General features: G+C 37.6%; 1 protein-coding gene across 2 annotated transcripts in view; it reads right to left on the reverse strand.

The window, feature by feature from the left end:
• ambra1a (autophagy/beclin-1 regulator 1a) overlaps nt 1-24976 on the reverse strand; it is an 84919-nt gene that overhangs the window by 16826 nt on the left and 43117 nt on the right. For both annotated transcript variants that reach the window (XM_065289450.2, XM_065289451.2), the window contains exons 12-16: nt 19354-19542; nt 17345-17499; nt 10790-10929; nt 5597-5707; nt 1395-1603 (exon numbers count right to left, since the gene is read on the reverse strand). In XM_065289450.2, coding sequence (XP_065145522.1) covers nt 1395-1603; nt 5597-5707; nt 10790-10929; nt 17345-17499; nt 19354-19542 — 804 coding nt within the window. The remainder of the gene's footprint in view (nt 1-1394; nt 1604-5596; nt 5708-10789; nt 10930-17344; nt 17500-19353; nt 19543-24976) is intronic.

Below are 24976 nucleotides of genomic sequence, written 5' to 3' on the forward strand. Positions count from 1 at the left end.
GTCACAGTAATTTCTTTGTTTTCAAACAGCTTGAATGTAACTCTACACCCCTGCCTCACAATTACACAGCTCGGACCATAGATTTGCAAATATGCAAATTAGTCCCCGCCTCCACTTTTACACACCACCATGGACCATAGATATGAAGAGTTTGGTTCCAAAACAAGATAAATATTTAAAAAAAATTAGTTACCTCCAAAATCAGTATTGTATCAGGTCATTATTAAAAAGTAAATTCTTAATTTTTACGCAAAATCCAATATTCGCCGTGTTATTCTGTAAATCTTTTCTCCCTTTTTCCCAAAAACCCAATAAATACCAGTCCTTCTTCTCCGCAGAATGCAGTAAATCCACTAAACAAATCACAGCGCACCATTCCACACATTGTAAACAACAATAATGGCGCGTTGAATACACAGAATCCTAGTTTTCCTCATCTACTTTGTACTTCGTAATCAACAAACAAACAAACAAACAAACAAATACTTTTGATGGCATTGATAAACCTGTAGTGGTTTTAGGAAGGGCGAAGGAAAAATGCCGGCTGTTGACTCCAGGGGATCTTATGAAAAACCCCAGGGGATCTTATGAAAAACTTTCCATTATTTTACTTTAAGTCAACAAAAAACGAGCAGGACCAACAATTTTTTACAGCTTATCGCTGTCAAAAAAGTTTAGCGACAACGTCCCAAGGATGACAGCAGCAATGACAGTGTTCTTAATATGACAAAGTGTTTTGATTAATGTCATTTATGTTAAAAAATGTTTAATCAGTGTATACAACTAGTCAACTAAATGAATATAACATGGCAAAGATGAATGCAAAGATGAATCAGTTTTTATAAATCTTTGAAAATCAAATTACGGATGTGAATTTTGAATGTTATTATAACCTAAAGATGCTATGGGAAAGTTTGTAACAGAAAATAGTGGTTTTATCTTGTCACTTTTTTGGTATAGAAAACACATTTTTACTGAAATGACTCAAAATGGATTTCTTGCGTTTTGGAACCAAACTTTTCATATGTAAATAGATGCTACATTCGTCAGTAACTGCTGAGTTCGGTTTCACACAAAACATATACGTAAACTGCGCGTTTGCAACACTAATCTTTAAGCGCTGATGTTATTTTTGCCTATATGATTGGTTATATGTTTGTGATGTTGGAAACCAAGGCGATTTTAAACAGTGGAAAGTCTCAAATTTTAAGGATAAAAAACAATGGTGTTGAATGATGAATTTGCACTTGGCTTGTCTTACAACATATTAAAAACACCACACAGACAAAAACCTGATTTTCCCCACAGAGGGAATTTACAGACAAACATGAACTGTTTAAGTTAGAAGTTTAAGTTTATGATGTTCTGAGTCTCAATCATAAAGAGATTCTTACCATCAGTAACCTGTGACCCCTGAGAAGTGCTGGGCTGCTGGGCTTCATTTTGAAGGTCATGGTCCGTTTGAGTCTCTGCATTCTGTAACCCTATGTTCTGCGTTTGTGTCCCCTGTGATGCAACAGTAGGGGCAGGATGTTGTGGCTGCAGACCAATCATGTTCATCAGGCCCATCTCTCTATGTGAACCCCACTCTGTACTGCTGGTCCTGGAAACAAGACACATCGCCACAGCAGGATGAGTGACAGCTACACAGAGTGTTGCAAAAACATCACAGTTTTCAGGTGACTCTGGTCTGATTTGATATGACAGATATTTGAACTCTACGCTGTGCTATAGGAGCTTCAGATTGCACGAGATACAGTATGTGTGTTTGTAACTGTTTTGGTGTTTATAAGTGTCTGCTTGGTCAAGAAAATTCTTATACGGAAATTCTTATATTTTTCCAGGTTTGTTACGTGAGGATAAATAATATTTAAGTATACATCTGCAGGTGTTTTATATAGCAGATGTTTTTATTTAAAAAGACAAATGAGGCTATGCATCCTAGGGGAAAAGTAGTAAGGTATACATTTCTTATGTATTAACATATAAATCAGTACATGTGTTTCCCTTAGTTTGAACCACTGACGGACCTATGGATTGCTTGGTAACGATTCACGAACTAAATCTATAAAGAAAAGATGAAAACAATCTGATATGAGTAACAATCTTTCCAAATGTAATATAATTCTTTTTTCAGGTTCAGGTATCTGATTCTACTTCTGGTTCACATCAGAATCAAGTTCATATCGTGAAGAGAAACATTTTCCATGAACTTCTGATATGAGAGTTCCTGGTACTATACATTATACCATATCTTAAAGCTCAAAATTTCCCTCCCAGATTAAAAAATAATAATGTTTACTGAAAAGTCTGTAAAAACCAAAGCGGCCAACATTTGGCTTTATAGTAAGGCCCAGTTTTTTGCAGATGCAGTAACTACATTATGGGGAAAATGCATCTTTCTTCATGGACGGCAATTCAAAAAATAAAAACATCAAAGCAACATATAAATCATAAATATATCATTATATTATAGCAGATGTTATGGCAGTGACTGATATTTTGGATAGCTCTTAAAAGCGTGAAATGAATTTATATTTTTCCCCTGTATGCCGTCTCTTACATCAGGTCTCTATTGAATTGCTTGGGACTGTGTGCATTCTTGTGGTGCCATCTGCCAATGTTCTCACTATGTCAGAATAAAATGTTCCTGTAGCTCCACAATGACTAGTCACATGCTATTGAAAGCTTATATAAATGGCTCAAAAACCTGTATTCAGGAAGTACCCATAATTCAAAAGAATTCAAATTTGCTTTATAAACCGGTCACACTGTAATGCAAACTTCACAAGCAGGCTGTTTTTGAAAGATGGGGCACTTACAAAACCATATTTTACCTGACAGCAAACCAGTAGCTTGTGACTAAATATGCAGCACAGTTCTGTTTCCCCATTTCACATGAAAAAAGGCCATATGTACACAAGTCATCAGTTAAAAATACAGCAACATGAATGATGTGTTTAATTCAAATGATCAGAAACAATGTGGAAAATCTGCTTTTAAAATGTAATTTAAAAAATGTACTAACATGAGCTCATAAATAAATGAAAGTACAGTTTGATATTAAGCATTAAACAAAAATAAAAAGCATTAAAAGTGCAAGGGACATAAAACAGATAAGAGCACGTGTCCTCATAATGGCAGGGGTTGGGAACTGCTGCGATTGGCCTATACAGGAGGTCAAGCTGTTATTGTTTAAGTGGCAGCCTGCATTTCACTTCAGACCCAAAAGACCATGTTTAAATAAAAGAAAAGCAATGCTAGATTCATGACAGAGGGCACAATTATCATCAGTTTGCATGTGTCTAATCACATGATGCCAGCAGACTTTGGTTGTGCCCTTCCTCTCAGCATCCTGCCCCTGTCATGAGCCTGAATTTGGCAATAGGAAGGCAGCTGGGTGATGAATTAAAGGGAGATGGAACCTCTATTATAAAATTGTGTAAAGCACGGATGCTGCACAAATTAGAGAAGCAAAAAATAAAAACATAAATCTTTCTTTATTTATTCTTTACGCCATTCCAGCATCAATAACTATATTCATGGCGAGAACCGGTTAATTCATACACAATTTTGTCACAACTTGTCACAAGTTCAGACAAGTTTATCCAGACACAGGTTGGGGAAGGGATGATTTGGCATCTCTAATTTGCCTAACTTGCATGTTTTTGGCCTGTGGGAGGAAACCCACGCTGACACAGAGAGAACATGCAAACTCCACACAGAAAGGTAACCTGACCTAGCCGGGGCTTGAACCAGGGAACTTCTTGCTGTGAGGCAAAAGTGCTACCCACTGATCCACTAAGCCAGGAAAATGGTGCAGTTGTGATGAGTCACAATAAGCAGGGCTTTATTACTGCAATCTCTTATCATGCCCATCCACTGAGTGATCCAGGACCATGGACAGCAATTGATGAATATCAGCTGACGTCACTCACTTGTCTTCCGCCATTTTGAGTACCTGAAGTGGTCGCAAAAGAACTAGATGCTATGCTTTCAATATGGTGTGAGCATCAAAATCACGATTTTTACAACACTAAGGGGCTAATCACACCAAAAGCATTTATGGCAGTTGCAGGCGCCTTTTTTGAATGATATTCTATGGGCAGGGAGCGTCTGCGCGCTGAGTGCCTTGCGGTTTTTGCCGCTGGCCACAGCACGCGGTTTTGAGGGAGCGCTGAGAGCGGAGAAGCGCCCGACTTCATTCGCGTCTTTCCATTGTTCAATTGAATGAGGGTAGAGGCGGGCCTTATGCCTTATGTTTTTTAAGTAGCGTTTCTTTTTATGACTTTTTATGTTGTCTTTCGTAGCCATCTCCTGTATCGGTAAAAATCATAGACAGTAAAAGATAAGAAATTTGTAAATCGTAGCAAGCTAGCCAATGCTTGTCGGTAGCCTACTGGTACTCGGTAGGTAGTCAAGATGGCGGCATGACGTAAAAGGTCACATGACTGATTTTCATCTATAGACCGTTTCATCGGGCGCACATGCGGTGACGCAGTAAGCGTCTGGTCCGAACTTTACTTCCGGTTTCTGTTTGTTTAATGGTCTGACTAGTTGCTGAAACTGAACTATTAAACAAATCCCTCGTCAAAAATAACAAATGTTTTGGGTTACTATGTAATCTACGTGTTGTTTATTTTGCTTTTTATATAAAAAAACTACTTTAAAAGGACTTTGTTGTTATTTATTCTTTGCGGAGTTTACCGGAAGTTACGTGATGACCACGAAAGCCGCTTGTTTATGTTGCTACTGCCGAAACCGTCTATAGGAGGATAAATTATTGTTTGAATATTTTTGGCAAAAAATAAAATAATAATGCTATTGTAAAAGCTTGTTAACAAAACATTACATTTCATTGTATGGCAAAATAAAGTAAAAAAAATTTTGAACAGTTTTTGAAAGCAGAAGGTGTGAATTACCATATATTTTATTGTGAAAATCTTTATATTATTCAAAGGGATTACTTACATGTACTTTACTTTTACAATAAAGTATTGCTAAAATGATGGTTATTGCAAGTTCATACATGTCACCTTAAATGTATGGTGGGAAACAGTAAAGGGCCGTTTTAATTCCATGAGTTACTTTTTACATTTGATGATATTTCATATTTTTTACCAGATATGTGCATTAGAGGGTTTTACTTTACATATTGTGTTGTTTAATTCATTTTTACATCATTATTTTCATGTCTCATGTGTTACCATTATAGTGTTTTGTGTAAGTGTGAATAACGCTGTGCATACTGGCAACGATTTATGGAAGGGTCACTTTGATTCAGCATGTGGTCATACATTTTACCCTCTGTGTTGTGGTGGTTAGCTGTACGTTATTAAGTACAAAGCAGATTTACATTAACAGACAAATATATCAGAAAATGAAATACACAGTAAGTACAGTTTACAAAACTTTGCCGTAAAAAATACAGTTAAGAATTGTGAAATATTCAAATCTATGCTGTAATGAACAAACCCATGCCACTGTATTTTTTTAGTTTTCAACTGCAAAGTTGTTTACATGTTTCCTGGATTTTTTACAGAAGTTTTCTGGCAAACACAGCTGCTAGTTTTTTATAGTGTATGTCAATACTCACCCTTCCCTCTCTCCACTCCTCCTGCTGCTGCTGGTTCCAATCCCTTCACTATTATGGGTGGTGATGGTCTCAGAGTGTTGAGAAGACCGGCTACCATTTAAATGTCCTTCACTGCATTTTGTGTACACAGAAAGAAAAAGAGAAAGTGAGAAGTGCCTTTCATTTAGGTATAGATCACGGACAACGTCATATATTGACCTCTTCTTAAATGTGCAGAGATTACAAAAATTAAACAGGTCTTTACTCTGAGGTAGGACACACTGCACTAATCCCACATTACATCAGATCCTCTGAAAATGCAAAAGAAATAAACAGGTTAGTGATTTGCAGCCATCTGCGTTTATTTTATAAATGTAAAAATGTCCTTAAATACAGACAAATGATGTGTTTCCTGAGTATTACATGTAAGATTTTAGGTTCAACACGAGAGAACAACAGACAAGAGAAGCCTCTCTCTCCTTTAGCTGTGTCAGAGCTGTAGTCCGCTGACTGCTCATTTGCCTCATCTCAAAGAAACCCGCTCCGCTCCCCACGGACCCCTATGATGCATCTATGCGGCTCATTAGCATAGATCTGACAGTCCCATGGTTGCTGAGGCTGACATCCATTTCATCCAACCGTACTGCAACACCTGACTCAACCCAAGAGTTTCCAGAGATCTTTTGCGTCCCAATGGGCCCGTCCAGCTCTCCTTTTTTGCCCCTATTTCCCGTCTAGGCTATTCTGATTTCTCTTTCTCTCTACGGGTTTAAATAAGAGAGCAAAGCGTTTTTCTAATTTCTGTGTAAAAAGTGAAGCAGGTCAAAGGGGCAAAGGAAGACGTGAAAGGTGATGAACATTTAAATACTGTACATCTAAAGTAAATCCTCTTGATTCCTGAAATCAATATGTAGATTAACCACTGCCTGAAACGGCTGGTGGTCTCTGATGCACATGAGGTGGGCTATGAAGACCCCACACTGCTCGTGGTCTTGTTGAATGCAATCAATATTTGTGTGCTTTAAAATGGATCTTTTTTCAACGCATCACGAGTGGGTGTTCCCAGCATGAGACCTGGTTGATTTCTGGACTCACTGGAGGCTAATTACCAGTTTCAGTGGGATCGATCCTGCTCTCGCCAATGTCCATCAACAGCTGTTGTAACAGCCTGATGGATACTGAGAGAGAGCGAGAAAGAGAAGGCTGCATGTGTGAAAGGTAAAGGATGTGTTTTGAAACTGTAAACTTTAATAAGATCCTTATAAACGCTGACATGTACAGGGAAGGATAAAACAAAACAACTTTATACAGACACCAAGAAACTGATACTGTAAATAGTCTAATGTAAAGTAGGGCCAACTTCTTTTCTTCAAAACAGCTTCGGTATTTCATGGAATGCTGTCAAAACTGAACTCTGTGGCTGGGGATATTGAGATTTCAAGAAGAATAGACTCCAGTTCTTTTGGGGCTGATTGAAGTGGAAATATAACTTGCACTATGTGCTTCAGATCTTCATATAAACATCGAATGATGTTTATTTTATTGAAACCACAAAGGATGTTGTCCTTCATCCTGGTGTTCATAAAAAGACTTGTGAATGTGTTTTTATAAGGATGTGTGGGGTATTTTCTTTCTAGAATATGGAGACATCATGAAAAATACACCTTTGTTCAGTATAGCACGCCAGGTTCTTAGAAAAACATTTCCCTCATATTTCATACACCTCCACCCAGAATGCAAGTGTATGCATCAAAACTGAATACATCCCATTATAATCAAAAAAACGTTGTCTGAACTGGGGGAAGCTCACAGCAGGGTTGGTCCATAGTTACTGAAAATTTTAAGATGAAACTTTCATTGTAAACAGGCTCATACTGAACATGTAATCGCCTAACATCTTTTTCTCTGAAATGTTTCTCTTTGAAATTGTTTCTGTGCTCCGTGTCTTTTAGAAATGAATGTCACTTAGTTTGATATTTTGTTATCTAAGGCAATTGCATTCATACATTTTTTATGCGGCTTAACAGTCCAATTATTTTTCAGGCCTCTGTAGTATGACTTGGGAGGTGTGCTGTTACAGTTTCTTGCATACTATTTATAATGGACATTATGTAAATTGGGGAGCCTTTTTTCATGCTTTCTGTGAAGTGTCAACCTGTGACCATTGTTCCTCCTCTCAAGTGCCTCAAGACTATTTCACATCACATTAAATTAGTTTTTTTGCTTTTGTGAAAATTTTGTGACAAAAAGATTACATCAAAAAATAACAAAGAAGGAAATTATTTTAATCTGCAACCATTTCTGAATATCTATAAAGGGATTAATAAAGAATAGCTGTCTGTAATCAGGGCTAATCTTCACATGATTTCAGAGTAAACGGTCTGAATTATCAAAAAACGCACTAGACCAGTGATTCTCGACCAGTGATTCTCAACCGGTGGGCCACGCCCCACCAAGGGTCACCGGAGGGCCATCTGGTGGGCCACGTAGGCAGTGGTAGACCAATGATTTTTTTTATAAATCTTGTTATATTCGCATCAGATTTTTCTTATGAATTTATACGAATTAAAAACGTGATCTAAAAACCCATTTATGTTTCAATATCGCTACAGCAACCACGTCACGCCAGTTAGAACGTATGTTCATTTAGATGCAGTAACACTATGTGAAGGGGGGTCACAAACAACATGTCCGTGTTGATCCACAAGTCGAACACACTGGCGGCATTAACAATAGCTGTCCACGGCGATCAGCTGTGACTCCGTTGTGCAATACCCAAAAAGGAAGCAAAATTCTCACCCTTAGGTCAGTTTTAAACGCTCACAGGGTATGCATCATTTTTTGATGTGCAAAATACTTTCAGTTGTTTGGCTTATGCATAAAATAAAGACGCATTTTATTTTACTGCATGTGCAAGTTGAAATAATTTGAAAACGCTTCCCTGCCAATGACGAGTATTTCCGGCTTTCCGCAATACCGCTATTATCCACCAGGTTATTATCCACAACTTTTTAAACCCGGAAGTATTGCCCTATGGCAAGCGGCTGCATGTCCGTGTCTGTTCTAAAGATCGCTCTGAATGGAATATCTATGAAAAGGCCGTCACAAAAATTTTATTATCTCTGCTTTTTGCTCAAAATGTGGTGTTTTTGCAGAAACCTACCCATATTTAAGAGGTGATTACAAAAGAACTACTGAAGGTAGGATGAAACGTTTTTTTTTTTGTTTGAAAGGGTCTGTTCCTTCATTTGGTATATTGTATGTTAATATATTTAAAGAAAAACATTTTCTGGAAGACATTAAACATTTGTGAAAATCATGAAAAACGCTGGCGCTGGCTGGCAAATATATATATAATTTTACTTGAACATATACCTATAAATTGTACTTTAAGATAATTAGTATTTAGGTACTACCCCTACCACAATAGAATATTTTGATAGACCCGCCCCACACATACGCAACCCCGGCAAGGATGTCGGTTAGTAGACACGCCCCTTACTGCTGATTGGCAACAAGTGTGTTTTGGTAGTCAGCAATGACATTCCTCATTCATCTACAGGGGTACCACCTGGTGTACCTTTAGCGACTTTAATGATGCAAAAGGCATGTCACAATGTTTTGTTATCCTGCGTTGATACTGTCATGTTTAGAAAAGTGGTCCTCTGAATGTTTTAAACACTCATTGTGTGCAAAAGGTTCAGAACCCTTGCAGTAGATCACAGTGTTTTGTAAACAAGGGCATGTTCTTTATATCTATTTTGAGCTGATTTAAGTTTATTTTATTTTTATATATTTAAAGGGATAGTTCAGCAGAAAATAAAAATAAATAAATGTGTCATCATTTACAAACATGTACCAATTTCATTGTTCTGCTGAATACAAAGAAAGATATTTGAGAAATGTTTGTAACCAACAAGTTTTGGAGCATGTATTTTTATTTCAAACTATGGAAGTCAATGATGCTCCAGAATGGTTTGATTACAAACATTTTTCAAAATATCTTCCTTTATATTCACCAGAACTTTTTACAGATTCAAAAGAACTTAAAGGTGAGAACAAGATGATAATGTTTATTTTTAGGTGAACTATCCCTTTAAAAAATTGTGTATTTTCAAGCCACTGGTCATTTTTTATCTCTAGGCCACAACCTTAGTTTTCTCTGGGGACCTGGCAGACACAAAAATAACTAAACAAATATCACAAATATTGAGCACATAAACCACAAATACTGTATGTGTTTGTGGGCTAATGTGTGGTGCATTTTTCTTCCTTTCTACCTAGCAAACAACATGGTTTAATAAGGAAGACAATGTTTTGCTTTTTACAACGGAAAGATAATGTCTTTCTGTATCCAGGGTAACCTTTATAATAATTATGACAAACCTACAAAAATGAAAGCATTCACAACCAAGCTGCAAATTATAAAGTCAAATACAGTGTGGAGCAACCATCTTTGAAGTGAATTAATTATCATCTCTCTTTCTCTATTAAACACCAAATGCTTGGAATAAACTTGTCCAAAATGGCTTACAAACTGACAAAACCAAGAAGGTATTCAGGATGTGGAAATGAATGGCGTTCATTTACATAAAGATAAAACAGTGCAGTTTTCAACCAGAAAACAAAAGCAGATGGGCAAAGCAGCTAGAAGACGGGGTTCACACGTAGACAATTTCCGAACAAGCAAATCCTTTTATGCAAGCACACACACCCCTGTGCTACCGCACTGTAGGCATACACATAAATTACATGCTTGCCTTATTATAATTTCAATCATCCAATTTCTTCATATTATGGATGATTTCTAGTTTTATATTTCTTTTCTGGGCTGTATATATAATATGCTCATTATGTTTGCCAAACATCTTTTTTATGGGATTCTTAAAACTTTCTTAATCAATTTCTTACAAAAGTACTTTTGTTTATTAGTGCAAAATAATAAAAATATTAAAAAGAAAAAAAAAAACGGAAAAATGTGATTATGCAAAAAATGCAGAAAATTATTTATACAGAGAGCGATAAAGGTGAAAGTGGTGTGACAGTAGGCTATATACACACCCTAAAAATGCAGGGTTGCTTTAACCTATAGTTATGTCAAATATGGACAAAGATAATAGCTGGGTTATTTCAACCCATATGATGGGTTATTAATAACCCAACAGTTGGGTTTGTCCAAAACTATCTTTTTTTTTTTGAGTGCATGTGACTCACACAGGTCTGCAGATGACCAGATCTCCTTTGTTGGTTCCATAAGCAAGTCCAAGCCCTGGTTCTGGAAGCCATCGAACAGAATTTATACTGATGTGTCTTCTCTGGTCTGGGGCCATTGGGTACACCACATCAAATACCCTCTGAAAAACACACAAATCACACAAAACATTTGTTGAAATTGTCCCACAGTGCCGTTTCACTCTCTGTATCAATCACCTTCACCTCCCATCATCCTCTCAACGGCGACTGAATTCATGTCATATGACAGTAGAGAATTTACTAAACTGTGAAGTCGAATCCCTCCCTAACTACTCCTTTCTTTCCAATTCTTTCACCCGTCCCTGTCTGTCAGCCCTGGGATGCTACTTACACTCCACTGGCTCCACTGGAGAAACAGAGGGGAAAAAAATGAAAATAGGACAAGCTCATGTCTCCCAGGCAAATAGTGGTCTCATTCATCTTCAGATGAGTGACCAACAGAAAAGTTTCTTTCTCTTTTCATGCTAAACAGTAAAAATTTAGGACAAGCCACAAAGGCTGGCAGCTCAAACTGTTTATTTTCTGGAAAGAAATTTATTGTTGCTTTCTGTATATCTGAGTGACACACCCTGAAAGATTATGAGTTGCGTGTTTTGTGTGTGTGTGAATGCATCTGGACCCAACAGATTGTAGGGATGTCTTAGGGCTTAGCACTCGCGATGTCTTAATCCACAACATTAACTCATTTATTTTAATAGGAGCTTGTCGACTTTCTGCAACACAAGTGTTTGTTGAAGTTTAGAGCAAAGTTTAACTTGAAAAGGAGCAGTGATTTTCAGGAACGACTACCAGCAGAAGGGAAGTTAATGGAGCTCACGTCATCCATCTTGTCAGTTACTTGGTGGATTAAAAATAAAAGTTAACCTTTTTCAATTAGAACTTTCCTGATTTCCTATATGTTTTTAATAAAGTATGAGAATTCTATTACAAATGATGCATAGAAAAAACATGGATCCAAATAGCCTACCATTTGACTGCTAAGAGCACATCGAGGGGCAGCCTTCCGATCTCTGTGATGAAGCCAACACGGATGTGACTTAAACTGCAAATTATCGACAGGCTATTAGAGGCTGGCTCCAAAAGGGAGTCAATTCCCCATGACCCCCATGTTAAAATGCCCAACTTTATAGCAGAAAATAATATGTCTACAACCTGGTACAAAAAGTGTTTTTGGTCTACACTCAACTAAAGGATTGTTAAAAAACCATACTAATACTGTGTTTGACCCCCTTTCGCCTTCAAAACTGCCTTAATTCTACGTGGAATTGATTTAACAAGGTGCTGAAAGCATTCTTTAGAAATATTGGCCCATATTGATATGATAGCATCTTGAAGTTGATGGATATATTTGTGGGATGCACATCCAGGGCACAAAGTTCGCATTTCACCACATCCCAAAGATGCTTTATTGGGTTGAGATCTGGTGACTGTGGGGGCCATTTTAGTACAGTGAACTCATTGTTATTTTCAAGAAACCAATTTGAAATGATTCAAGATTTGTAACATGGTGCATTATCCTGCTGGAAGTAGCCATCAGAGAATGGGTACAAGGTGGTCATAAAGGGATGGACATGGTCAGAAAAAATGCTCAGGTAGGCGGTGGCATTTAAACAATGCCCAATTGGCACTAAGGGGCCCGAAGTGTGCCAAGAAAACATTCCCCACACCATTACACCACCACCACCAGCCTGCACAGTGGTAACAAGGCATGATGGATCCATGTTCTTATTCTGTTTACGCCAAATTCTGACTCTACCATGTGAATGTCTCAACAGAAATCGAGACTCATCAGACCAGGCAACATTTTTCCAGTCTTCAACTGTCCAATTTTGGTGGGCTCATGCAAATTGTAGCCTCTTTTTCCTATTTGTAGTGAAGATGAGTGGTACCCGGTGGGGTCTTCTGCTGTTGTAGCCCATCCGCCTTAAGGTTGTGCATGTTGTGGCTTCACAAATGCTTTGCTGCATACCTGGGTTGTAACAAGTAGTTATTTCAGTCAAAGTTGCTCAACCAGGCATTTTCGCCCACAGGACTGCCGCATACTGCCCTAGAAATGGTTCTGCCTGAAAATCCCAGTAACTGAGCAGATTGTGAAATACTCAGACCGGCCTGTCTGGCACCAATAACCATGCCACGCTCAAAATTGCTTAAATCACTTTTCCCATTCTGACATTCAGTTTGGAGTTCAGGAGATTATCTTGACCAGGACCACACCCCTAAATGCATTGAAGCAACTGCCATGTTATTGGTTGATTAGATAATTGCGTTAATGAGAAATTGAACAGGTGCTCCGAATAATCCTTTAGGTGAGTGTAGATAAAAAATTCTAGAACTTTATTTCCGGGTTCTCAGGAGGATAAAACTGGTTCAAGGTCAACAGGAAAGGACATGAAAAAACATACAGGAAGAAGAAAGTTTTAAAGTTGCTGGTGACTGGAACAGGGGTTTAAACATTTTACTGTGTGTGTAAAGAATACAACAAGAAACAAATTACGAAGAAAAATGAATACATATGTAATTTAATTCCTAATAGTTATTTAATTCCTCAAGTAAACAAAAGTACAAGTGCTGATACACTAAATATTAAAATGGTAAAACTAGTAAACAGTTTACAGTAAACAAAATGCTGGCAGACTTAAATTGAGTTTGTAAATGGAGTGAAGCTACAGCAATTTTCCATCCACGCTAAAAGCATTCAGTAATCATTCCGCACTACTCTGCTTTTCTAATTTACCTCTCGCTTCAGCTCACTGGTGAGCAAAAACAGCAAAAAATTCAGACTTTCAAAAAATGACATGGTCTGAAAAGCAACAAACACAGACAATAGAAGTTAAGCATCTCAGGGGCCAGTTTCATAAACATAGCCAGTAAGTTAAAGGCTGTGTCTTAACTTGTCCAACAAGAAAAAATTATGAATAACTTGTAAGACTAGTCTAAAACATTTTAATTAATTCCAGTTTCATTCATTTTAGCAACAAATCATATTTTAAACACTTTATTCATCTACAGTGATCCAATCAGGTTCTAAATAGTACACTTCTCCCAAATATTATGTTATAATATTCTCATTTACCCTGAAAGTGCATGTCTTCATCTATTATTAGAAAACATTAGCAGAAGAGTGACATAACAGCACTTTGCAAGAGCATTACAATTACTGTAAAAACATATGTAGAAAATGTTGTTTACAGCATGGTGCCTTGAGCTAACCTTTATTTATTTTTTATCTCACACACAACGCAGTATATAATTAAGCGAGCTAATAAGCAGTCACTCAAATGATGTAGATACAGGGGTAAACAAATTCATTCATTAATTAACTACCATATGTCAACAAACAAAAACAGAACACATTGAATTTACACAAGTATATAATTATATAGCCCGAATATATAAGATGATATATAAACTAATAAATATAAAGAATTGTCTCTATTAACAAACAGTCATAAAAACAGAAATCACAGATAATGAAATCTGTAGGCACGGTGCCAAAAGTGGTGTTGCTATGGCTACAGCTGAAATCAAGCACCCTGTGGGGATGTTGCAATGGCAAATGAATACGGCGGGTAATATGCACTTTGTACCTATCCCCTATTTTTCTGGGACAACAGAAGCCTGAAGTTGTTTCCAGTCAGAGTGTTTTTACATGGATTTTATTCAACGTTTCATTAGAATGAATGTTCAACTGGAAAGAATTTGCTTTAATGTCCAGTAAACTGGGATTATTAAGTCTATGTACTTAACAGTACTATAAATAAATAAAGTTTATAATCTCTCTTCAGCATTACAAGAGCTGAGCTTAAAACACTGTCTGTTAGAGCCAAAATGCTGAACATATGCAGAAACCCCTTTACATAGTGTAAACACAAATAATTAATACAGACGTGTTATGAAGTAAAATATGTTCTTAAAAATGAATTAAAACAAGTTTTACATACAATAAAAATAATCAAAGCTTTCACACTGTTGCATATTCAGACATTTCCACCCTGTCAGAAAAAAGGTACAAAACTACCCTAGCTTTCGTCTTGTACCTTTACAGGTATACTAAACATAATACAATATTGTTCCTTTTTGGGTACCTTATTGTACCTTAAGGATCTATTGTGTATCTTTAAAGATTTGAGCGTACCACAGAAAAGGTACAGTTTTGTACCTTTTTTCAGACAGTGGAGGTAAATAAGTTAACATGAGCTATTTCTAGCTAGATGAATATGTGAAGTGACCAATTAGACTGATGCTGGAAAATGAATGATGTTTCAATCAAAATAGCTCCAAATAAACAGCTTTATCTTGCATGCAAAGACTTGCATACATAATACATGCTCTGCATTTGCCAGTTAATTTGAGGAAAGCAATAATACAGGTCCACATGCATAGGCAATTCTAGCTTCACCATAAAAGGGATAGTTCGGCCAAAAATGATATTAAACCCATGATTTACTCAGCCCGAAGCCGTCCGAGATGCATATGTTCATAATTTTTCAGACAAACACATTTTCGGTTATTTTAGAAATTGTTTTAGATCTTTTAGTTAATCAAATGTGAAGTTATGGGGTCCACGTCCTTCAAGTTAAAAAAATGTGCATCCATCCTTCACAAAATAAATCCAAACGGCTCCACGATGATAAACAAAGGCCTTCTGAGGGTAATCCGTGCTGTTTTGTTGTAGAAATATCCATATTTAAAACTTTATAAACGAAAATAACTAGCTTCCGGTAATGCCGCCATCTTAGTCGCGTCCGCATTCAAGATGAGAGCTTACGCAGCTTACGGAGGTTTCTCTGCTGCTGCTCTGTGCCCCCACCCTCCGTATTTGTCATACGTCACTACGAAAAGTGCGTACACTACACTGATACTCTCTCCTGAATACAGAGGAGTCTAAGATGGCGGCCCTATCGGAAGGAAGTTATTTTCGTTTATAAAGTTTTAAATATGGATATTTCTACAACAACACCGCATGGATTACCCTCAGAAAACCTTTGTTTATCATCCTGGAGCCATTTGGATTTCTTTGGGGAAGAAGGACGTGGACCACGTAACTTTACTGTTTAGCAGCTGAAAGATATACTGTAAGACATTTTCTAAAATAACTGAAAATGTGTTTGTCTGAGAAATGATGGACATATTTATCTCGGACGGCTTCGGGGTGATTAAATCATGGGTTTAATATCATTTTTGGCTGAACTAGCCCTTTAACAAATAAAAAAAACATATGGAGTGTACACTTTCCTTTTCCTCCTGCTACAGCATGGAATGTAAATTACAGTTTGCTGGGCACTCATATTTTGTTGGTGCTCTACAACAGCACTTAACTTTCTTGAAACTTCAAATGAGTCTGATGTGTGAACTTTCTACAATGATGCAATAAGAGAACAAAACCCACGGGAGTCCACTGATCGAAAAATTTCCATGAAGTCTCATGTTAGCATCACGTGTGTGAGACAGGCTGACAGTCAGAGGACAGGCCTGTGGGTCTTACAGACACCTCATTATCTCACATAACCCTAGTGCACTGCCCACTTCATTACATCACCTCTAGTACTGATATACAATAACCATTAGAGCTGAGAGACTGTCTCTGAGAGTGCCATTAAGAGAGAGTGAATGTATGTGTGGGTTTAACTCCAGAAGACACTAACAAGGATTCGAACTCCCTTCAAGATCACCGCACTTTCTGATAAACACAAAGACACTAAGAATCCCGCCGAGATGACTGGCCTGATTAAGACGATCCAATATATTCATTATATGTATTAAACTAAGCACGAAACACACAGAGACAGAAGGGAACAGTGTTGAAATGCCCACAAAAGCCTATGAAAATACAAATAACAGCTGAATGCAGGGCTTTCCATCCTCTGTAGAGCCAGATTTGGTGTTGTGGTATGTTTAGAGACTAAACAAGCATAAACACGAAGCCTTTCTGCTCCATTGCTCTCAAATTAATCCATGTTCAGAATCCTACCATGAACACAGCTTACGAAAACAAAAGTCAGCCGTGTAGACATTTCCATTTCTGCCCTTCGCTCCATACAAATACAATGTTTTTCCCGTTTCTCTTCCTCCGTCTATCTGTAAGAAAGCGTATCTAGGTCAGGCTCCTACTCAAAGGCTTTTCTAAACCCCAGGCTCCCCCTCTGCTGTAGAGAGTACAGAGAGCTGATCTACATAGGGCAGACCACTACCTCACAATAATCAAACTTCATGAAAGAAGTTGCTAAACGGTTCTTGTGGACTGTCTGGAGTCTTAACTTTTGAAAGTGCTTTGGAAAGTGTTATTCAAATGAAAAATATGAAAAATGTTTACTTCGAAAAGATGACGTGGTACTTTCATTTATAGAAGGAAGCTTTTTGTGTTCACTTTCGCCTTTATTATTTATTTTCCATTTTTTATTACAGAGAAAACTTTCAAAGAGATAGGAGAAATAGGATGACAATATAGATTTGAGCTAATGCCTCCCTGAGCACAATGGTTCTTATATTAAATCTGCTAAAATATTAGTGACATACCTTCATGGATGTCTCTCCTCCATGGGGTTGCTGCAATCTGAAAACCTGTGCCACTATGTGATCCGTGATCGGATGAAGCAGGATACGGTGAGAAGCCAGACCCACCATCACGTAACGTCCCATCGGAGACAAACTGACAGAGATAGCATTCGGGCCTGTGACAAACACAAACACAGACACACTGTAGATATGCACAGCTGACAGAGTTCCAGAAAAAAACAAGTCATAATTTGGGCCTAATGAGAAAACCTTACCATATTTTCAGACTATACAGGGTTCCCACACCTTAGTTAACTTCAAATTCAAGGACCTTTCAAGGTTTTTCTAGGTCCAATACTCTTAAATTCAAGGACTAAATGTGGGGACACATTTCAAGTGAGAGCAAGGTTACATCGTGTTACCTTTTAAAATAAATTGTTACAGTTCCCTTTCAAGGAGGATGCCTTCAGGGGCAAGTGCGTCTGAATGGGTATATCAAATTCAACCAATGGTGAGGCTAAAGGAAGTATATCGCTATCTAAAATATTGCCAAAGACAGTGATACAGGTACGCAGGAAGTATAGCAAGGGAGACGCAGCGTCTCGTTCCCTTCTCAGGGAACAACAGTTACATACATAACCCGAGACGTTTTCATGTGTCAAACACAACTACGTCAAAAAGCATTTTGGTATTAATCAATATTCGCATACAGAAGATATAAGCATTTAAAGCAAACAGTTTAGCACGTGTGCTTAAAAAGTCTAGAATTTTTATGATATTATCCTACACTACACAGGGAATAATATGGATTTTTTTTCCAGAAAAATTCTTGCATAAAATAGATTAAAGTACTTTCAATGACCTGTATCTATGTATGTATATTTTCAAAAACTTTCCAAGGCCTTTAATCCCCCCCCAGATTCACAAACTTATTAGGAATTCAAGGGAACCCTGACTATAAGTCGCTCCGGAGTGTAAGTCGCATAAACATTTATTTACACGATACACAATAGAATACAGAACATACCTGGGATACTGAACAGGTTAAATTAACACGACAAGACAAATCAAGTTCAAAAAGGTCCCGAAGTCATTCAACATCACTGAATCCATTGAATTACATAAATACAGGAACAGCATAGAGTGAACTCTTACGGCTGTAGACGGTAATGGTTTCTCTTGGTTCATTTGAAATAATTTTTACGTATAAGTCGCACCTGACTATAAGTTCAAGGACCCGCCAAACTATGAAAAAAATACGTCAGAAAAAAATTGCAAAAATCCAAAAAAGGAATTTTAAATTCTAAAGGTTTATTTTTGTCAAATTTTAATTGCTTTAAATGCCATAACTAGTTTTGAGAGCTTGTAAGTCCATTTTATTAAAGCATGAAATTAGCAAAGTTCACACCTAGACCTGCTCAGGCGGCAATTATAACTAATATCATTTTTCATTCCAAAACCTGATTAAATTTTGCAGGTATTTAGCTTTAGAAATCATCTTCGCTTGACACGTATGGGAGCGAAAGAACCAAAGACTGCTGGTGATGTGAGCGGCAAATGGAAATGTGTTTGTGCAGTTTAGTATTGAAGATTTGGATAGATTGCTCTCATTAATCTGCTGTTACTGAATAGGACGAATAATAGTTCCCAGAGACCTATACAGCTGACAGCGATGACCCGCAGGAAAAGCATTTCAAATCACTTTAATCTAAAACAAGCAGAGCTCATACTAAGCTCCTCACTGGTTTCCATTAGCAGCCTGGTCTCAGTGCTGCCCTAATTTGGCTTTTAAATGGGGACTATCTAATTAAAACTGCCTCTAAAAGAGCTTCATCACTGCTGTCTGTTCGGCCAATTATAAGAAAAAAGTGAGAGAGCACAATACATGCAGTTTAATTAGGCACAAGTTTAAAATAATTTTGCTCTGATGGTTCAATCAGTGCATTAAAGCCTAGCTGACATGCGGTGGTCAGTAATGTGTGCGAGCTAACTTGTCGAGGTCGAGTAGTTTCTGACTCGGGGTCACTCACCGAATCGCTTTGTGTAAAGCATCTCTCCCAGGTTGTGCGAAGCAAGAGAGTAGACGGCCAAGATGCCCTCATCGGGAAAACCTCTTGGCCTGCCGGGAATAAAGACGGCCAGCAACAGCCCGTCTGCCGAGATATCACAGCTTGCGTCGTTATAGATCTTACATTTGGGCACCAACACGTTTACAGATGCTGAAACACAAAAAAATATGAATATAATAATCATAAATTAATCTCATGCACCACATCAAAATTATGACAGAATAAACAATCATGTAAAAATGAGGGCAGTATGCCATAAACATGATATACACTCACCTAAAGGATTATTAGGAACACCATACTAATACTGTGTTTGACCCCCTTTCGCCTTCAGTACTGCCTTAATTCTACGTGGCATTGATTCAACAAGGTGCTGAAAGCATTCTTTAGAAATGTTGGCCCATATTGATAGGATAGCATCTTGCAGATGATTTAGATTTGTGGGATGCACATCCAGGACACGAAGCTCCCGTTTCACCACATCCCAAAGATGCTCTATTGGGTTGAGATCTGGTGACTGTGGGGGCCATTTTAGTACAGTGAACTCATTGTCATGTTCAAGAAACCAATTTAAAATGATTCAAGCTTTGTGACATGGTGCATGTTTCTGCTGGAAGTAGCCATCAGAGGATGGACATGATCAGAAACAATGCTCAGGTAGTTCGTGGCATTTAAAAGATGCCTTATTGGCACTAAGGGGCCTAAAGTGTGCCAGGAAAACATCCCCCACACCATTACACCATTGCATTAATGAAAAATTAAACAGGTGTTCCTAATAATCCTTTAGGTGAGTGTAGTGTTACTGTTATCTTAAGGTTATCATCAACATTGTGTCATTAGGATTTTAAAAATGTCAAGAGTTTGTCTTCGCTACATTTTATCTGCACTAGAAAAATGCAGCATAGGTTTGAACAATTTACAGTAAATATGCAAGTCAATTAAACTTGTGATAAGTTTACATAACTTAGAAAAGTTAAATTTGTTATATGATATAATTTTTACAGTGTGCTGTACAATAAACTTCGCATTCTCGAGCGTCAATGTTAAATGAGTATGCTAGCAAAAACTGCCAACAACTGATTACAGTGTCAGCCTGATTGCATCTGCCAAGTTTTCTCTTTCACATCCGAAATTCTATTTGTGCACAAGTCGTATAACGGTACTTTGTGTAACAATCTTTTTGCTAAATTGGCAAAAGCCGCAGAATCGCAGTGAGTTGAGTCGCAATAAAAGTGATTTAGCGACTAACAGACAGCCACATCTGTTCAGCCCACACTAATGAATAAGAAAACAGAGTGGCAACAGAAAGAGAGATGACTGTATATACCCTTCTCATTTCAGCACACCACATAAACCTTAGACGCACACATATACATAAACAACATCTAGTACTACTGTACCATTCTGCTGAGCAGGAGGCAGAGAAAGAATGATGATGATGTTTTTGCTCTGAAAATCACACGTCAACGCTGCAATTAATTTAGATTTCTGTTTTCATTTGCTGTTATGCACATAACAATCCTTTACTGTTTCCATGGCAATGTCCATCCAAGCCATTTCCCAACACAAATACATGCCTATCACAACACAAACAAATGTGTACTGTGAGGCATCTGACTCAAAACAATGCTTTAGATGAAGCGACTTATTAAAGGAAAACAATAACAGAACGCTCTGGTCTCATGCATCAACGTCTGTCATTAGCAGAGGTCTCTGAATAAAGCATCAGGTGTGTGTGTGGGAGCCGAAATTAAGGGCTGTTTGTGATTTCGGATCGGAGTGCGTGATTAAAGTGTTTGTCAATTTGCTGGAGAGCGTGCGAGCGTGCGAATGGCTCCAAAAAAAAAACATTCGCAATCTAAACAGGAGCAGGTGAGTCCTGGCAGGTGACAGCAAGTCATTATGGGCATTTAGAAAGATGGATTTGCTTTAATCACCCGGTGTGTGTTTATCTGCGTGCGTGTGTTCATAAAGGGAGGTCAAAAGCGCCTGAGAGCAGAAAATGGGAGATTTAAGCAAGAGTGTGCTAATTAAACCGGGCAGCAATTCACTGCAGTGATGATGATGACTCCTCGCAGGACCTGCATTTCACTCTACATTCATACACACAAACACATCCATCCATCCACCATCACTAATGTCTCCTCATTCACTGCAGGCCAGCAGAAGCCAGAAAGGAGCAAAAGGGAAATCAGTTTGTGATAGAGTAACAATAAAGTGATCAATGTGATCATTTACAGTTCTGAATGTGCATAGGTACCTGTCTGCCACAATATGAGTACCGGTATGTACTGGACCTAGCAGAAATCACACGGCTAGGAGGGTTCATCATTCACGTCACAGCTATTAATTATTTAATTATTTGTTACCTAAAAGGTCATTTATTAATTTACACTTAATAAAATGTAAGACATATTTGATAAGCTACTAAAAATGTTAACACTAAATATTTAAAGCTACGAAATATTTATTATACTAAATATTTTAAGGGTAAAATTATGAACTAAAATTATCATCTTATGACGATGGTGATACATGTGCATAACATTTTCAGCTAATGGAGATTTATAAAAATCACGACCAGATCAAATATTCACAGACAACGTGTATACACAGCTGTGAAAATACAATGCATTTCATCTGTCACCCAAATATTTTCCCTACTATCAAAAGCAAAATCCACTTGTATGCTTATTGACAGGACAGACTGATAAAGTCCAAAAAACAAATCAAATATAATCTAGCCTTCCTATAGCTATGATGAAGGCTAATTGAAATTAAGACCTCTTCCTTACAGTACAAACAGAGAAGAGGGTCACAGGAGCAGGTTGTGTAACTGGGGGAGTCGGACCCACGCTACTGAAGATGGATAAGTGGCTCTCGGCTTGAAGCAGACAGAGATCCCTACAGGATGTGAGTAATAGATTTGCTGGTTTAAAGTGACGGCTATTCCAGTGGTGCTTCGAGGGACGTCCTGGCTTTAGAAGCGAAGGAGTGTTTTTTAATATTGTGTTTTTGGTTTTGTGATATTCTTACAAAATATTGGGTTTGTGGTGAGCACTGACTGATAAACATAGCGCTCTGGACTCCAGTGGCTGTGAACAGAGGATCCGTTCCATTTGACGATCCAGTGAGCGCCCAGCCCGGACTGGATTTATCCTCAGTGATTCACCCGGTCAAATGCAAGGCCATGATGTCTACGTCTAAAACTGCAGCACATTGTCATCAAGCATTTAACAGATGCTTGAAATTAGTGATGGGATTTCCTGAGCTTGAGTTGAGGCAACAGATGAATGTTAAGATGCTGTCTCTCGTGTTTGTCCCAGAAACACAGAACAAGTAAGAAAGGATTAAAAGATATGTAAAGAAATAGTGGATTAACACGCCTCTGGAAAACAACTTACCAGAATAACCCAGTTTCAAGGTCGAACGAGAACGAAAACATTCATGGACACAAAACTTGTCTCTCTCTTATACACACACAAGAGGCCTTCAGATTACAGAGTAGTAGTTACTATAACAAACATGCTCGTGAACAAAAGCCAACTACACACGCTTGATGTCAACTTAAGTGCCTATTAGTATCACACAAGCACACAAACATTAGAAAAGCAAACGCAAGCATAAATACATTAAACTAAGGACGTAAACTAACAAAGTGCTGAGTGAAAATGAAACACAACTAAGACAAAACTAAAGATAAATGCATCCATCATCAATTATGCAGGCTTATACTAGTGTACATGGCCACAACAGTGTTTCATATAAAACAACAAAGCCTGCATTTTATGTGTTCTTCTATAAAGCTGTTTTCCCAGTGCACCACTAGCATCCCGATATTGGCAACCGTAGATAAGACAGTAAAAAATATGCTTTTCGTTTTTATTAAATGTACACACGCTATTGCTGCAATAATTTAATGAAGCGGTTTCTGCTAGCATCTTGCACTACAGTATGAGCCTGATATAGACAGCATTTATTATTTCGTTCACAGCCGTCAGCATATTCAAAATGTTGAGGGATTTTACATAAAAACCTCTTCATCATTTATCAGTAAAACTGAATATTCATAGGCTTGTGTAATGTTAGAGGAGGATGTGATTCATGTGTATGTATACTTATGAATGTGTCGCTAAAATCTAGAGTTGTATGCCCATGAAAAATGCTCTTCAGCTGCTGAGATTTTACAGAAACATAAAACATACTTTAACACCACAATCAACCCTGCAGTGACAGAATTTTAAAGGGGATTTTTCTCCCCAAACGTTACAATCATAGACAGAAACCCTTATATAAGTATAATTTACAGTATAAGAACCATATGAGAGCAAAGCAAAACACACTTGAGGGAAGGTGAAAACCATATAGATATCTATATGCATTTTTAAAAGAATTTAATTTGAATCAACTCAAAATTTTTTATTTGACCTAATGATGACTCAATTCTCCTGATTAAAATACAGTACAGCCAGTGTGTGCTGCTCCCCAAGTTCAAGACAACAGATCTCAGCAGTGATTTTACTCTAAGACAAGTAAGACATATCTTTGATTTCAGTAACTTGGAAACATCTTTGGTCCTCTGTTGTGGTCTTTATATCCAACAATAAGTACACAGGGCTGATGATTTCATTGGAAACATAACAAGCTAGACGGACAGAAGAAGGGCTGAATAAAAAAAAAAAGAGTTGCCTTTATAACACCACCTCCTGCTGAAACCTCATCCCTACCTACAAACACATCAACAACAACTGGCCCATTCATAATTACGTATTAATGAGAAGGTTGCTATTGAAATGATAAATCAGTAACAATTACATTGATTTATGATCCCTAGCTCAGTGCTGACATTATTGGCTTTGTGCAAGGTTGATATAAACGATTCCCCAATACGAGCTTTGAGAGGGCACTGTAGCTTCATGAGGAGGATCCATCCAATGTCTCTGCTTGTAAATGAAATTCCCCAAATAACACTTACTCTTAGATTTATGTCTCTGAAAAATCTCATAACTGGATTCTGCATATAGATGCAAGTCAGTTAAACAAGCCAAACACGGATGGATAAAATTATACACAAACTTAAAATACTATACAGTGGTAAGAAAAAGTATGTGAACCCCTAGGAATGAACTGGATTTCTACAGTGATTTTCCATATAATGTAATTTGATCCTCATCTAGGTCACATTCTCAGACAAACACAATGTGCATAAGCTGACAACACACAAATAATTCTAGTTTCTTGTGTATTTTTAAAACACCCATGAAACATTCATAGTGCTTAAGGAAAATGTAAGTAAACCCATAGACTAATTACGTTAATGAAAGCTAATTTGTGTCAGAAGCCGGCAAACCGTAGCCCAATTAATAAAATTAGTTTAAAGGTGTGGTTTAGTGTTACTTTGATTAATAAAAAACACTAAAACATTTTAAAATTGCTGGCCTTAACAAATCTCAGCTCTTATGAGCCATACGTCGCAAGAAGGTTCTCTCTAAAGATATCCGATTAAGAGTTGTTGCACTCCATAAGGCTGAAAAGGGATAAAAAACAATCTTAAAATGTGTAGACATTTATCAGTCGACAGTTA

Source organism: Paramisgurnus dabryanus, chromosome 2 (genome assembly GCF_030506205.2).
Source record: "Paramisgurnus dabryanus chromosome 2, PD_genome_1.1, whole genome shotgun sequence".
NCBI lineage: Eukaryota > Metazoa > Chordata > Actinopteri > Cypriniformes > Cobitidae > Paramisgurnus > Paramisgurnus dabryanus.